We start from the raw sequence: 16836 nt of genomic DNA on the forward strand, positions 1-16836 counted from the left end.
TGCTTAATTCCTTCCTCTGCTGCATCTAGAACTTTGCTGGAATTTTAGCTAAGATATTGGATTCCATATTCCTGTGGTGCGGATTCACAGGCTCTGATTTTACAGGCATGGCTGTTCGAGGCTCATAAGATCGTGCCTGAGACCAATGGGGAATGCCGTTCTGCAAGCCTCGCCCATCCCAATTTTGGGGCAGCCATGCAGGTAAAATCAGGGCTGTAATCTCTAGATGTTTTCAGCCTGATGTTCCTCTAAATAAAAGCTTCAGCATCATTTCACTCATACACACATTTAAATTCTTGCAGCAACTTTTATTTCCATTATTTCTGTTTGCAATACTTTCCTGTAAAAAAAAATATTCTATTCCTCCCGATTAATTGGCCTGGCTTCAGCAGCATGAGATGAAATGATCAAACTGTTGCAAGATGCTTTGAGGCTTGTGCTACCACTAGGTATACTTTGAGCATGACTTATAATATGGGCAGCAACAGTTATAGCAGCAGTCACACAGACAGGCTTTTCAAACAAATCAGGAAACTTAAGAGTAGGAGCAGATGGTGTAATGAGCAACTGTTGACCTTGGATGCCTGGCAGAACCTGTTTTTTTTTAATAGTTTTTTTATTGTTCCCAGGAAAGGAACTAAGTTGTGTTCCCTTTGACTGGAAACACTGCATCACACACAGCCAAATAACTGCAAACCCTGTCAAATGTAATGTATTCATCCAGCAGGGATTTATAAAATATTCAGAATAGTCAAAATCATATAATTTTGAGCTAGAGTGACTGCATATGTGAGACTTTGACTGTTTCTGTGTGAATGTGTGTGTCTTTTGCATTGGTCCTGCTGAAACAGCGTTAAGCTCCATTCACTACAAATAAATATAGAATAACAGGTTTGATTGGGATCTCTTCAGTTCTGCATTCTGTCAGCAGGAGCTGTGAAATTGATGACTTTACATTTTTGTGTCATGTGATTCCTCTTAAACTCCCAAATGAGGCAAAGTATTGCCATCTGTTCTAATTAGCCGTTCATTTAAAGTAAGTTTGCTCCAAATAGCAACAATATGTTAAAAGTTCTTTTACATAAAAGCAGAGTATTCCATTGCCAAATTACTTTTTCCTTCTGAAATTTATTGATTTTATTTAATACATACTCTGGATTTCTCCCATGTGGGAAATCTTAACTAATAATTAATGATCATTTTGATTAACTTCTGCAAAGAGCTATGAAAACATTAGGCCCAGATCTTCCAGTCAGCATTGATGCTCAATACATTTGCTCACAAAGGTTTCTGCGACCTCACACTTGTACAAATTTTCAGCATATCTTCAGTTCCCAGTTGAAACATTGAAGAGTCAGTGCAGCCGTCCCCAGAGCAAGAAGAGATGGAATAAGGGAGAGAAATGCCCCTTTTTTTGTGAAAGATTATTTTCGCAACAATAGCTGCCAATTCTGATAGGTTTTCAAAGATCTGGGTCAGTCAGTAAGTGAATGAGTTAGGCAGCACAGTAGTTAGCATCGCTGCTTCACAGTTCAAGGCATCTGAGTTCGATTCTGGTCTTGGGTGACTGTGCAGAGTTTGCATATTCTCCCTGTGTCTTCGTGGGTTTCCTTCGGGTGCTCTAGTTTCCTCCCACAGTGCAAAGATGTGTAGGCTAGGTGGATTGGCCATGCTAAATTGCTCCTTAGTATCCAAAGATGTGTAGGTTAGGTGTATTAGCCATGGTAAATGCGGATAGAACATAGAACATTACAGCGCAGAACAGGCCCTTCGGCCCACGATGTTGCGCCGACCAGTTAAAAAAACAATGACCCTCTAACCTAAACCAATCCCTTTTCGTCCATAAACCTATCCACGGACCTCTTAAACGCCCCCAAACTAGGCGCATTTACAACCGCAGCAGGCAGGGCATTCCAATCCCTCACCACCCTTTGGGTAAAGAACCTACCCCTGACATCCGTCCTATAACTACCACCCCTTAATTTAAAGCTATGCCCCCTCGTGCTAGCTTTCTCCATCCGAGGAAAAAGGCTATCACTGTCCACCCTATCTAAACCTCTAATCATCTTATATGTTTCAATAAGATCCCCTCTTAGCCACCTTCTTTCCAGCGAAAACAGCCCCAAATCCCTCAGTCTCTCCTCACAGGACCTCCCCTCCATACCAGGCAACATCCTGGTAAACCTCCTCTGCACCCTCTCCAAAGCCTCCACATCCTTCCTGTAATGTGGGGACCAGAACTGCACACAGTACTCCAAGTGCGGCCGCACCAGAGTTGTGTACAGTTGCAACATTACACTGCGACTCCTAAATTCAATCCCCCTACCAATAAACGCCAAGACACCATATGCCTTCTTAACAACCCTATCTACTTGATTCCCAACTTTCAGGGATCTATGTACACATACACCTAGATCCCTCTGTTCATCCACACTATTCAAAGTCCTCCCGTTAGCCCTATACTCAACACATCTGTTATTCCTACCAAACTGAATTACCTCACACTTCTCCGCATTAAACTCCATCCGCCACCTCGGCCCAGCTCTGCAACCTGTCCAAGTCTTCCTGCAAACTATGACACCCTTCCTCACAATCTACCACACCTCCGACTTTGGTGTCATCAGCAAATTTACTAATCCACCCAACTATACCCTCATCCAGATCATTAATAAAAATTACAAACAGCAGTGACCCCAAAACAGATCCCTGAGGCACACCACTCGTAACCGAACTCCATGACGAATATTTACCATCAACCACCACCCTCTGTCTCCTATCTGCTAGCCAATTCCTGATCCAATTTCCTAGATTACCCTCGATCCCATACATCTGCATTTTCTGCAGAAGCCTACCATGGTGAACCTTATCAAACGCCTTACTAAAATCCATATATACCACGTCAACTGCCTTACCCCCATCCACCTCTTTGGTCACTTTTTCAAATAGGCAGGCGGGTTGGACCTGGGTAAGATACTGTTTCAGAGAGCCACTGCAGGCTTTATGGGCTGAATGGCCTCCATCTACATTGTAGGGATTCAATGGTTCTATGGTTTGTGAATGGGTGGGTGAGTGTTGAGGGGCGTATTGGTAGTCGGGTGAGGGAGTTTAATAAGTTGATCGAGAGAGAGGTTAGGTGGTCGTGATAGTTGATTCAACACAGTGGGTGTTTTGGGGGCAATAGTGGTACTCAGTGAAGTTAGACTGGCTATTCATTGAGTTTGACCAGATGTCAAACTTTAACATTGCTAGGGTAAGTATGCAGTTAAGTCCTGCAGATCTGGCCTGAGTCTCCAGCCTGAGCTTAGGGTAAGAGATTTTCATAGAGAGTCCTAGGCAGCAGAAATCAGCTCATTGGAAGTTTAAATTTCCTGGGCATTTTCAGCCTATTCTGATGTACATCTACCAACTTGCATCCCATCTCAGACGATCTGGCAACCAGAAGATTAGACGTTATTGTTTAATGAGGGAAGATTTCAGCCTCCATTCCCAATCTCAAGGACCCATCAAAAGGCGTTTGCTAAATATAGAATTCTGTATTCCAGCCTCTGTAAAACTATCTAATCTAAACCATATATAATGTTAAAAAGCATTAAGGGTTAATAAAATTAGTATTAAACTTCTGGGTTTTCATTAAAAGTCCAACAGGTTCATTGCTGCCCTTAAGCGAAGAGAATTACATTGTCCTTTCTCTTCTTTATATAACCCATTATCCTAATGATTCTATTCATCTGCAGTAATTCAATCTCCTTTTTCTGCTATTTCTATACATTCTTCTATAATAACTCCATATCCTTTCCCCTTTTAATTAGTTAACTAGGTTATGTGAGTTCAATCGCTGAAGGTAAGATCACAAGATAAATATTTGTAGCATGGCTAGGAAATAATGTTATTTGAATTATGATTCTTGGGCTCAGTTCTCCAGATCTAGAATCAGATAATCCCTATAGTGCAGAAGGAGGCAATTCAGCCCACTGAGCCTGTCCTGACTCTGACAACAATCCTACCAATGCCCTATCCCATAACCCGATTATATATCCCACTAATCCCCCTAACCTATGCATCTTGAGACCCTAAGGGGCAATTTAGCATGGCCAATCAACCTAACCCGCAAATCCTTAGTATTTGGAAGAAACCAGAGCAGTCTGAAGAAACCCATGCAGACACAGGGAAAACATTCAAACCACACGGTCACCTAAGGCCTGAATTGAATCTGGATCCCTGGCACTGAGGGAGCATTGCTAACCACTGTGTCACTGTGCTGCCCTCAAATCCAAATTCTCATTTCAAAATGTTTGACTTATGTACCTTGGTTTCTTTTCAAAATGCCCTATAGTGGCATTTCCAGCATGGCAGCATAACCTAATCACCCACAGTTCACATTTACCTTAACATTTCTAAATTATAGTGTACACAATTCAAGATTCTTTGATATAGGTAAAATTGAATCAACCTTTTATCATTCTGTTATCTATCCTCCATTAAACTGAAACAAACATGTTTCCCTTATCTTTACATTCCCAGCTCTCCAGGTCTTTTAAATTATATTTAGTAGCAGTCAGTATCATATATTCATAGAATGCATGTAGAATCTGCCTCATCAGCATGATGGTACAGACAGAAATTTCTGTCCCCACTTGTGCCTATTTATTACTTCAGTGGAGTCAGCACTCTACATTTTAACCCTTTAAATCTGACACTCCTAAGAAATAGAATCCTTTATGATATACAGAAATGAAAACTGAACACTTGCTTTGACTATTTATGCCCCTAGCTTTATATTCAAACACTTTCTTGACCACATACAAACACTAAACCAAAGTTATTGTTTTATTCTTTCATGGTATGTGAGCATAGCTGGGAATAAAATTTGTTGCTCATCCCCAATTACCCTTGAGAAGGTGTTGGTGAGCCACCGTCTTGAACCATTGTTGTTAATCTAATGTTACTACACCCACACTGCTGTTAGGAAGGGAGTTCCATGATTTTGATCCAGTGACAATGAAGGAATGGCATTTTCGTCACAAGTTGGTATGGGGTATGGGGTGTGGCTTGGAGGGATTTTGCAAGAGGTGACCTCCCCTTATGTTTACTGCCTTTGTCTTTCAATATGATAGAAGTCGCAGCTTTGGAATATGCTGCCGAAGGAGCCTTGGTAAGTTGCTACAGTGAATCTTGTGTATTGTGGTCACTGTTGCCACTGTGCATTGGTAGGGAATGAATGTTTTTAGTGATGATAGGCTGTCAAGCAAATAGGCTGCTTTATTCCAGATGGGAGATAGCGCCACAACACGGGGTTAAAGTCCAACAGGTTTATTTGGTAGCATGAGCTTTCAGAGCGCCATTCATTCATCAGGTGAGCGATGAAGACACTGAAGACTCATCTGATGAAGTAGTGGCGTTCCAAAAGCTTGTGCTACCAAATAAACCTGTTGGACTTTAACCTGGTGTTGTGAGACTACTTTCTGTGCCTACCCCAGTCCATTGCCAGCTACTCCACATCATTATTCTGAATGGTATTGAGCTTTTTGAGTACTGCATGCATCCAAGCAGTGGAAACTATTCCATCACTCATAATTTGTGCTTATAGTGGTAGACAGGCATTTGGCAAATCAGGGGATGCAGAATTCCCAGCTCCTGACCAATCTTGTGGCCACAGTGTTTATATGGCTAGTCCAGTTAAGTTTCTGGTTAATGGTAACCACCCAAGAAGTTGATAGTGGCAGATTCAGCAATGATAATTTTGTTGAGTGCCATGGGGAGATGGTTAGATTCTTTCATTTTGGAGACGGTCATTATCTGGCACTTGTGTGGTGCAAATGTTATTTGCCACTTCACAGCCCAAGCCTAAATGTTGTTCAGGTTTTGCTGCGTATGGGCAATAACTGTTTCAGTATATAAGGAGTCACAAGTCGTATGAACACTGTACACCTATCTACTTCTGGTCTTATGATGGAGGAAAGGTCATTGATAAAGCAGCTGAACATGATCACATCAAATACACTATCCTGAGAATCTTCTGCAGCGATGTCATGGAGCTGATATGATTAGCCTCCAACAACGACAGCCATCTTCCTTTGTGCTGCGTATGACTCCAATGTAGGGTTTTCCCCCGGTTCCCATTGACTTCAATTTTGCAAGAAATTTTAATGTCACATTCAATCAAATGTTGCCTTGATATCAAGGGCAGTCCCTCTCACCTCTTCTTGAGTTCAGCTCTTTGGCCATGTTTGAACCAAGACTGTAATGAGGTCAGGAAATAAGTGGACATGGCAAAACCCAAACTGAGAATCAGTGAATAGCTTATTGTTGTGCAAGTGCCATTTGGCGGCATTATCAATGACATTTTCTGTCACTTTGCTGATGGTAAACTTAGACTGTTAATTGAAGACCTGGGCAAGTTTTCACATTATTGGGTAGAATCCAATATTGGAGCTCGTAGAACAACTGCTAAGAGCATGGCTAGTTCTGGAGCACAAGTCTTCAAAATTACAGTCAAATGTTGTCCAAGCCTATGGCAGTGTCTTCTGCCTTGATATCATGTGGAGTGGGTTGAATTGGCTAAAAACTGACAGTTATGATGGTGGGGAACTCAGGGGAAGGCTGAGATGGTTATACATTTGATACTTGTAGCTAAAGATGGATGAAAATGCTTCAGTCTTGTCTTTTGCATCGATGTGCTGGGCTCCCCTATCATTGAGGATGTGGTTATTTGTCTCTTCCTGTTTATTGTTTAATTGTCCATCACCTTTCACCACTGGATGTGACACAACTACAGAGCTTTAGTCTGATCTGTTGGATGTGGGACCGCTGAGCTCTGTCTGTTGCATACTGCTTGCACTGTTGGCATGCATGTAGTCCCGTCTTGTAATTTCACCACCAGGGTTGGCACCTTATTTTTAGGTAGGGTTGTTACTGCTCCTGAACTCTTGCATTCCTGCTGGAATCAGGATTAATCCTTTGGCCAGTGGTAGTGTGAGATATGCCAGGTAATGAGATTATAGATTCTGGCTGAAGGCCATTCTTCTGCTGTGCCTCATGGATTTCCATGTTTTAGCTGCTAGATCTGTTCTGAATCTATCCCATTTAGCATGATGGGAGTGCCATACAACAAAAAGGACAGTATCCTCAGTGTAAAATTGGGATATCAACTCAAATTGGTCATTCTTGCCAATATTGTCTTCAACAAGTAGATTGATCAAGACGAGATCATACAGATTTTTCCCTTTTTGATTGTTCTGATACCACCTGCCACAAGTCCAGTCTGGTGATATATCCTCAGTGACTTGGGTAGATGTGTCAGTAATGGTGTTACTGAACCACTTGATGATGGACATTGAAGACTCCACCCAAAGTACACTGTGCCCTTGCTATTCTCAACGCTTCTTCTAAGTGGTGCTCAATCTAGAGTAGGAGGTTTCTTGGACAAGCCATGAAGTAGAGAGTAGTGGTAAATGGCTGTTTTTTGGATAATAGTCATTGGGGGTTGGTACTCAGATCATTGCTTTTTGTGACATGTAACTAATTAGTTGAACTGATGTGTGTACAAGCCACAATTTATTAAAAAATAGGTTCAGCCTGAGTTGGTGTATTATGTCCCTACTTGGGCATTGTAGTTTAAGACAGATGTCTGAAGGATTTAGGGAAGGTGAAGAAAAGCCTTACAAGACTGATTCCAGGGACAAAGGACTTAAGTTATGTCGATCAATTGGAGAAGTTGGGGTAGTGAAGGTTTAGAGTAGATTTAATAGAGATGTACAAAATTATTAGGTGTCTTAGTGGAATAGATCAAGAGAAACTGCTCCCAATCTTGAGAACCAGAAGGTTCAAATTTAAGATGATCAGCAAAAGAACCTAAGTCAACAGGAGGGAAAAAGTTTTGCACAATGAATGATTATTATCTAGAATGCACTGCCTGAGAATGTGGTGGAGATTCTGTCAGAAAATAATTATTTGAAGGGAAAAAGAATCAGGACTAGCCAGGAAGAAGCACTAGCTGATTTTCAGTTGCAAAGAGCCAGCACAGACTCAAGAGGTCAAACACCACTTCACTTGTATCTTATCTCAATTTATGTGATTCCTGGTCAGGGATTTTAGCTGAAATGTGGACCTTTACAGATGCTCTCAGATTTGCTTTGTATTGTCCACATTTCCTAATATTTACATTAGTCTCTGTAGATTAATCTAAGGAAGTGTGAAGTCCCCGACCCATATTCACAGCCACCCCCTAGCCCATTTCATGTGTCTCATTAGTCACATAGTTTCAATCATAGATAAGGCCATCTCTGATCACTTCCTTGTAACACTCATCACCCTTATTCCTTTCCACACCTAATCCTTCCTCGAGAGAAAACTCCTTACGACTGCTTGTTCAAAATTCCAGTTATCTATCCTTTGGCTGTCTATTCACCATAACATTTCATGGCTACCGATTTACTAACTGCGCCCTGACCCACCACTCTTCATGTCCTAGTCCTAAGTAAAACTATTACTTTCTCCCACCCTAGGCATTCTTTCTTTTCCTCTGCCAAGGAAATGGCAAACAACACCCACCACCAAATCTGGCTGGACCAGTTAAAACTGTACTGAATCTTACTCTTATTTGCTAGAACTTCTCACTATTCCAAGTTCATCGGGAATGCAGAGATAACCTCCAGCTTCTTTTCTCTAGTCTTCTTACCTCCCTCTCCCGTCAACTCCACCTTCACCTCAAAACAACAAATTTGAGGAGCTCATTGATTTTTTTGTCACTAAGGCTGAGACAATTCAATCGGCTGCCTCTGCTGTGTCATTTCCCTTCCACTAGCCACCTAGCCAGACTTTCTTTAGTGTTTTTCCCTACCCAATCTCTGAGCTTGTCTTATCGATGAGATCCATGTCCTGGTTCCTCAATCCTGTTTCCATTAAACAGCTAATTCACAACTTCCTGAATTTTGAATTTTGCAGTTGGCTGCAGACCTGAACAGATGTAAAATGGCACAAAATTATGTTGAGCATGTGTCCTTATGTCATTGTGCATAGTGGCAATATTGAGGTCAGCAGTTATGCACATGAGTCAGAGCCATGCTCACTGACAATTAAAGGGTCAATTAAGGCCATTAAAAAGCTTATTGACCAAGATTTTACATTGCCTGTGTGATTTCACTCTTTTCACATTGGCAAAATGGGCAATCTATTTTTTTCATGATGTCATCCAAGTGTGGGATAAAAGGGGTTTGAAGTATTGCCATAGTGAGTAGTGAGGAATTCAGGAGATAGTTTGCTGCTGGTTGCATAATGAAACTTGACAGCTTTATCCCTGCTTTTAGCTTCAGCCTTTACATTGCTAGCCTTCATTTCAGCAGAAGAGTGTGAGAGGAAAATACCTGGATAGTCAGCAGAACCTTGAGAAGAGTGAGAGAGGAGGACTTAGGTTAGTGGTAGAGTGGGATGGTACTGGGATTTAGCGTGGAACCTAGACTGTTGTTTACAGAAACTCAGGAATGTTTTAGTGAGAATCCAATACTAGGGGGCCATCTTTTTAGCTGTAAATTAATTCAATAGAAATTTATTTTGAATTAAATAGTTGCTAGAGGGTAAAAATGGCAGTCAGTGGGGAGTATGTTTCTTCTATAGAATGTGGGAAATCAGAGACCGTTCAAACATTCCTGATGATTGACATCTAATTGGAGCTCCTGTCAGACCACATGGATCGGTTGGAGGAGAAGTTGGACACACTTGGGAGCATGCAGGAAGCAGAAAACGTCACAGACGGGTTTTGGAGATATGGACACACCCAAGGTTCAGGCAAATAGATGGGTGATCACTAGAATGGGCAGGCAGACAAGAGTTCCCTGTGGCTAATGCCCTCTCCAACAAGTGTACCATCTTTGATACTGTTGGGTGGGGAATTACCTATCAGGGGATGGTGACAGCAGCAGCCAGAGTGGTGGTACTATAACTGGCTCTGTGGTGCAGCAGGGAAGGTCAAAATGCAGTAGAGCAGAACAGGGGACAGATAAGTATTTCTGTGGTTGCAAAAGAGATTCCACGATGGAATCTCTAGTGTCAGGTTCAAGGATGTCTTTCAGCGGGCATGGGTCATTCTCAAAAGGGAGAGTGAGCAGCCAGAGTAAGCATGAAGAATGACAAAGACCTGTAAAGGGAGTTCGGGAAGTTAGGTTGTAAATTGAAAAACAGGACCTCTAGGGTTATAATCTCAGGATGACTCTCTGTGCCATGTGCTAGTAAGGCTAGGGATAGTAAGATAGCCCAGATAAATATGTGATGAAAGAGCTGGTGCAGGAAGGAGGGCTTCAGATATGTGGATCGTTGGGATGTCTTCCAGGGCATGTAGGACCTGTACAATAAGGATGGGTTACATCTAAACTGAAGGGGCACCAATATCCTGGCAGGGAGCCTTGCTACTGTCACTCAGACAGGTTAGTGTGACAGGGGTGTGGGAACCGGAGCAGGAGATCAGCAAGTGAAATAACCGAGGAGGAGTTAGAGATTGAGGCCAGTAAGGCTGAGAGGAAGAACAGCTGGGGTCGCACAGTGGTTAGCACTGCTGCCTCGCAGCTCCAGGGACCCGGGTTTGATTTCTGGCTTGGATCACTGTCTGTGCAGAATTTGCACATTCTCCCTTTGTCTGCATGGGTTTCCTTCAGGTGCAGTGGTTTCCTCTTGCAGTCCAAAGTTGTGTCTGTTAGGGGGATTGACAATGGTAAATTGACCCTTAGTGTCAGGGGGACTAGTTAGGGTAAACGTACGGGGTTATGGGGAGAGGGCCTGGATGGAATTGTGGTCTGTGCAGACTCGATAGGATCAAATGGCTTCCTTCTGCATTCTAGGATTCTATGAACAGACAGGGAGAAGTTAGTGAACATGGAGGGATTGGTGGTCTGAAATGTATTTGTTTTAATGCGCGGAGTACGACAGGTAAGGCAGATGAACTTAGAACTTGGACTAGTACACATAACTATGATATTGTAATTATTACAAAAGAGACAAGACTGGGAATCCACATTCTGGGATTTCAGGCATGTTAGAGAAGGATGTAAAAGAGATGGGGAAGTTGCATTACTGATTAGGAAGAATATCACAGCTGTAATGAGAGAAGACACTTAAAGGGCTCATCCAATGAAGCCATATGGGTTGAACTCATGAGTAGGAAAGGTGCAATCACTTTGTCAAATTGTGCTACAGGCCTCCCAACAGCCAGCGGGAGATAGAGAAATAAACATATGGACGGATTATGGACATAGGCAAAAACAGGGTTGTTATGGTAGTTGATTTTAATTTCCTCTATATTGACTTAGTGTCAGGGGCTTGAATGGGAAGTAATTTGTTAGGTGCATCCAGGAGGGTTTCTTGAAGCAATAACTAAATAATCCAACTAGAAAATGGGCCATATTAGACCTGATATTGGGGAATGAGTCTAGCCAGATGATTGAAATTTCAGTGGGGGAGCATTTTGGGAACAGTTTTAAGTTACTTGTGAATAAGGATAAGAGTCGTCATTGGGTGAAAGTACAAAACTGGGGAAGACTAACTATGACAACATCAGGCAGGAACTGAGGAAAGTAGACTGGGGGGGGACCTCTGAGGATAAATGCACATGTGCCACATGGGAATCTTTTAAAGGCCACTTGATTAGAGTTCAGCATCAGCATGTTCCTGTGAAAATGAAAGATAAGAATGATAAGATTCGGGAACCTTGGAATGACAAGACAAATTGAGCTTAATAAAAAGAAAAAGATATATATATATAAGGCTCAGGAAACTGAAGATAGACAGAGCCCTCGAAGAACATTAAAAACAAGGTTTTAAGAGGATTAAAAGGGGCCATGAAATGTCATTGGCAAACAGGATTAAGGAAAATCACAAGGCATTTTATACATATATAAAGTACAAGAGGGTAGCTGCGGAAGGGATAGGTTCACTGAAGGACAAAGGTGAGATTTTATGTGTGGAGCTAGAAAATGTGGTAAGTCCTAGACAAATACTTTGCATCAGTATTCACAAAGGAAAAGGACATGGTTAATTTAGAAAGAGGTATGTTGATATTCGAGGGCATGTAGATCTAAAAAAAAGTGTTGGGTGATTTGAAAAGCATTAAGATGGACAAGTCCCTGGAACCTGATGAGATCTATCCCAGACTACTGAGATGAGGGAGGAAATTGCTGGGGTATGAAATTCTTGCATCCTCTTTGGCAAGGTCCCCGAGGACTGGATTGTTCCTTTGTTTAAGAAGGGCCACAGAAATAATATGGGAAATTACAGCCGGTGATCCTTACAAGAGTGGTAGGGAAATGATTGGAGAGGATTCTTAGGGACAAGATTTACTCACATTTTGAAAACTATGGACTCGTTACTGATGGATGGCATGCCTTTGTACAAGGTAGGTCATGTCTCAGAAACTTGATTGAGCTTTTTGAGGAAATGGCAAAGATGACTGATGAGGGCAAGATGATGGATGTTGTCTACATGGACTTAGCAAGGCCTTTGACAAGGTCCCTCATGACAGGTTGATACAGAAGGCGAGTTGGTAAGATGGATATAGAACTGGCTTGGTCAAAGATGCTCATGTTTATATGCCTTGTTTGTGAACAGATCTCCCACTCACCTGACGAAGGAGCAGCATTCCGAAAGCTAGTGGCATTTACTACCAAATAAACCTGCTGGACTTTACCCTGGTGTTGTGAGACTTCTTATTGGTCAAAGAAGGCACAAGTAACATTTGAAAGGTGTTTTTGACTGGAGATCTATGACCAATGGTGTTCCACAGGGATCAGTGCAGGGACCCATGTTATTTGTAATGTATATAAATGATTTTGAGGAGAATGCAGGAGGTCTGATTAGGAAGTTTGTGGATAACACGAAGATTGGGGGAGCTGCAGATAGTGATGAGGATTGCCAAAGGATACAGCAGAGTATACACAAACCAGAGACATGGGCGGAGAAATGGCAGGTGGAATTTAATGCAGACAAATGCAAGGTGATGCTGTTTGGAAGGTATAATGCAGGAGTGAAGTATACAGTAAATTGCAGAACCCTTACAACCATTAACAGAGGGATGGATCTAGGCGTACATGTCCACGGTTCCCTGAAAGTGGCAGTACAAGCGGATAAGGTGGTCAAGAAGACATTTGGTATGTTTGTCTTCATCAGTTGGGACATAAAGTATAAAAATTGGCAAGTCATTTTGCAACTGTATAGAAATTTAGTTAGGCCACATTTGGAATATTGTGTACAATTCTGGTCGCCATACGACCTGTCGGATGTGGAGGCTTTGGATAGGGTACAGAAAATATTTCCTGGTTTGGAAAGCATTAGCTATGAGGAGAGATTGGACAAACTTCGGTTGTTTTCACTTGAACGTCAGATGTTGAAGGGGCAACCTAATAGAGGTTTACGCAATTATGAGAGGCATGGATAAATGGATAGTCGGGAGTCTTTTTCCCAGGGTAGACATTTCAATTACTAGATGTAAGTAAAAGGAGGAAAGTTTAAAGGAGAACTGAGAGGTGAGTTTTTTTATACGAAAGGTGCTAAGTGCCTGGAATGCAAAGCCAGAGGAGGTAGTAGAAGCAATAGCAATGTTTAAGAGGCATCTTGGCAGATACATGACTAGACAGGGAATAGAGAGATATGAACTGCGTAGAGGCAAAAGGTCTTTAGTTTAGAAAGATATCACGTATCGGTCTAGGACTGATGGGCCGAACAGCCTGTTCCTATGCTGTTCTTTATTTCTTTGACTCATTTGATTCCCGCATATCCAGGGTGCCACTGACTGCACTCATGGCCATTAAGATGACTGCAGGTAAGCGGGATGCCTTCGTAAATAGGAAGGGCTTTCATGCCATGAACATGCAGATAGTTTGTATCCACAAGACACTGATTCTGCAAATCTGTGTAAGGAGCCCCAGCCAGCTTCAACAATGCATGCATTCTCCAACACTCAGTGGTCAAGGCTATTCATAACACCAACTCAACTGTATGGTGGCTGCTGGGTGACAAGGACTATTGATTGGCATATGACTCCTCTCTGTCATCCAAACTTAGAAGTGGAGGAGAGATATAATAAGAGTCATGCCTCCATAAGGGCGGTGGTAGAGAGATTGGTCTGCTAAAGATGAGATTCAGATGCCTGGACCATTTGGGTTTCTTATAGTCATTGCATGTTGTTTTCTCTACAATCTGGTTCTGATAAGCTAGGGTGGGGTGGGGTGGGGGGAGGGCGGGCATTAGAGGTTGAGGATACTGAGGTAGCTCCACAGGTTGCAGATGATAATTTCAGTGGTGGATCAGAATAGGAGCTTTGGGAAGGACATGGTGAGGATGTGGAGACAGACCTCTGGAGGCTTCAGGAAGGCACCTTCAGCTAGGCCTTCAAGGCACCTTCGAGCTCATGGAAGGGAGCCACTTCCTTATCAGACGTTTGCAATGGCCTGTTCCATTGAATCCAAAGTCCATTCAGTACCTGTGCAACAATGTTTACAGCCCCTTATCTCCGGGCACTTAAAAAGAAAGTAAATGAAATTCAGGCTATTAATACAAAATCTCTTGGCACTTAAAATGAACACCACAAAGTGTTAGCAGTCACACTAGTAAACAACAGAACAGAAGAACACCACTGAAAAGTTCCTCTGGTGCTCACAGTGACTTAAACTCACATTTTCAATTGCTGTCATCTTGGTGCCCTCCCCGTCTACTGGCAGTGGCATTGAAGCCATGTGTATACACACCACATTATGGCCGCAGACCTGAGTTGTCACCTCTGCCCAGGCCCTCCAAGTCAAATGTGGTGCTTCTCCTGCCATCCTGTGGCATAAAGATATCCTGATTGGCACAGACTTTCTCCACCAGTACTCTGAGGCATTCATCCGAAGAACAGGGGCAGAATGCCCACCAGACATGTCCTTTGCCTGCAGTACCCACTAGCTATAGCACTATGAAACATATGGTCAGCATTTCTTGTCTGGGCACCGCCTCCCCAACTTCAGCCATCCTTCAGGGCACTGCTCACTTTTAAAGCCCTTGCCAGGTCGCCATTTGACCTGCTGTCCGTTCAGCTCCTGCCCCATTTCAGATGTACCAACAATTTGAGGGACATGTTTCACACTCGCCAATCTTAATTGGCCAGCGATGTGAAATTGTCACTTATGCAGTGTCACCCGGGAGTGGATTCCGTCCTTTGTCATTGAACTGGGTGGGACTGATCTCACCTACTTCCATTTTTATTTGTTTACTCATAGCCAGAGAATGCTGGTAATAGTTTCTCTTCTTGCCTCCGCTCCAATGTGTCTGATCTCTCCAAGATCTATACTTGGCCTCCTCCTATTTCTTATTTACAAGCTATGCTGTCGCTAGGTCTGAAAGCACAGTGTTAGTTTTCACACTGTTCATTGCTGACACTTGCTCTATCTCTACCCCCCCCTCTCTCAACTCCTCTATTGTTACTAAATCATCAGACTGCTTATCTGACATACGATACTGGATGAGAAGAAATTTCCTCCAATTAATATTAAGAAGACACCATTCCCTGACTACTGTCCGAGATTAAGCCAGTCTCTGCACAGTCTTGAGTCACAGTTGATCCTCAGAAGACCACATTTTTGCACCTTCATGAAGACAGCATATTTCCAAATCCATACCATCACCTGACTTCACCCTATCTAAGCTCATCTGCTGTTGAAACCTTCAATCATGCCCTCATTATCTCTAGTCTCAACTATTCCAACACACTCCCACATTTTACTCTCCATAAACTCTCTTAACTTTCAGCAAATTCCTTTCCCCTGTCATCCTTGCACTCACTATATCGGCTTTAGGTCATGCAATGTCTTCACTTTAATCTCATCCTTATTTTCAAATCCCTTGTGGCCTTGCCTATTCCATGTCTCTGTAATCTCTTCCAGCCTCTTCAGCATCGCCAATTTTAATTGCTCCACCATTGGAAGCAATGCCTTCAAACTCTGAAATTTACTCGCGATATCTCTCTGCCTTATTTTCCTTGCTTTGCTCCTTTAAGATTTGAATTGCTTTATTTATATGTTTAAAATTTACATCTTGTAAAAATTACACTTAGCACATCAGACGTATAAGTTTCAGGTATGTCAAATGTATTGGTATAACGTGTATTGTTTCTTGCACTATACTAAGTATGCTGTACATAGGGGAAAAGGAAAGGAGAGGGTGCAGAATGTAATGTTACAGTCATAGCTAGTGTATAGAGAAAGATCAAATTAATATAAGGTAAGTCCATTCAAAAAATTGGCAGCAAGGAAGAAACTGTTCTTGAGTCAGGTGGTACGTGATCTCAAACTTTTGTATCTTTTTCTTCCACCCTCTTCCAGCAGGAGAGTATGTCCAGAACATGTGGAATCTTTGATTATTGACTGCTTTTCCGAGGCAGCGGAAAGTGTAGATGGAGTCAATGGATGGGAGGCTGATTTGCATGATGGACTGGTTTCATTCACAACCGTTAGTAGTTTCTTGCAGTCTTGGTCAGAGAAGGAGCCATATTAAGCTGGGATACATCCAGAAAGGACGCTTTCTTTCATGCATCTGTAAAAACTGATAAGAGTCATAGCAATGTGCCCAAATTCCCTTAGCTTCCTGAGAAAGTGGAGACATTGGTTGGTTTTCTTAACTATAGTGGTGACGTGGACACCCAGAAACTTGAAGCTCTCGACCATTTCCACCTCATCCCCATTGATAATAGGCAGGAGCATATCATTCACTATGCTTCCTGCTGACATTAAGGAGAGATTACTATCATTGCACCATTTCACCAGATTCTTTATCTCTTTCCTGTATTCTATCATTGTTTGAGATCTAACCCACAATGGAGTC

The 16836-nt window shown here is 42.3% G+C and overlaps 1 protein-coding gene across 1 annotated transcript in view; it reads left to right on the forward strand.

The window, feature by feature from the left end:
• LOC145345345 (signal-induced proliferation-associated 1-like protein 2) overlaps positions 1–16836 on the forward strand; it is a 505672-nt gene that overhangs the window by 487066 nt on the left and 1770 nt on the right. Inside the window, exon 21 of the mRNA XM_080193160.1 lies at positions 9669–9825. Within this exon, the coding sequence (XP_080049286.1) occupies positions 9669–9825 (157 nt within the window). The remainder of the gene's footprint in view (positions 1–9668; positions 9826–16836) is intronic.

Source organism: Carcharhinus amblyrhynchos, chromosome 7 (assembly GCF_965287045.1).
Source record: "Carcharhinus amblyrhynchos chromosome 7, sCarAmb.v2.hapA, whole genome shotgun sequence".
In the NCBI taxonomy this organism is placed as follows: Eukaryota; Metazoa; Chordata; class Chondrichthyes; order Carcharhiniformes; family Carcharhinidae; genus Carcharhinus; species Carcharhinus amblyrhynchos.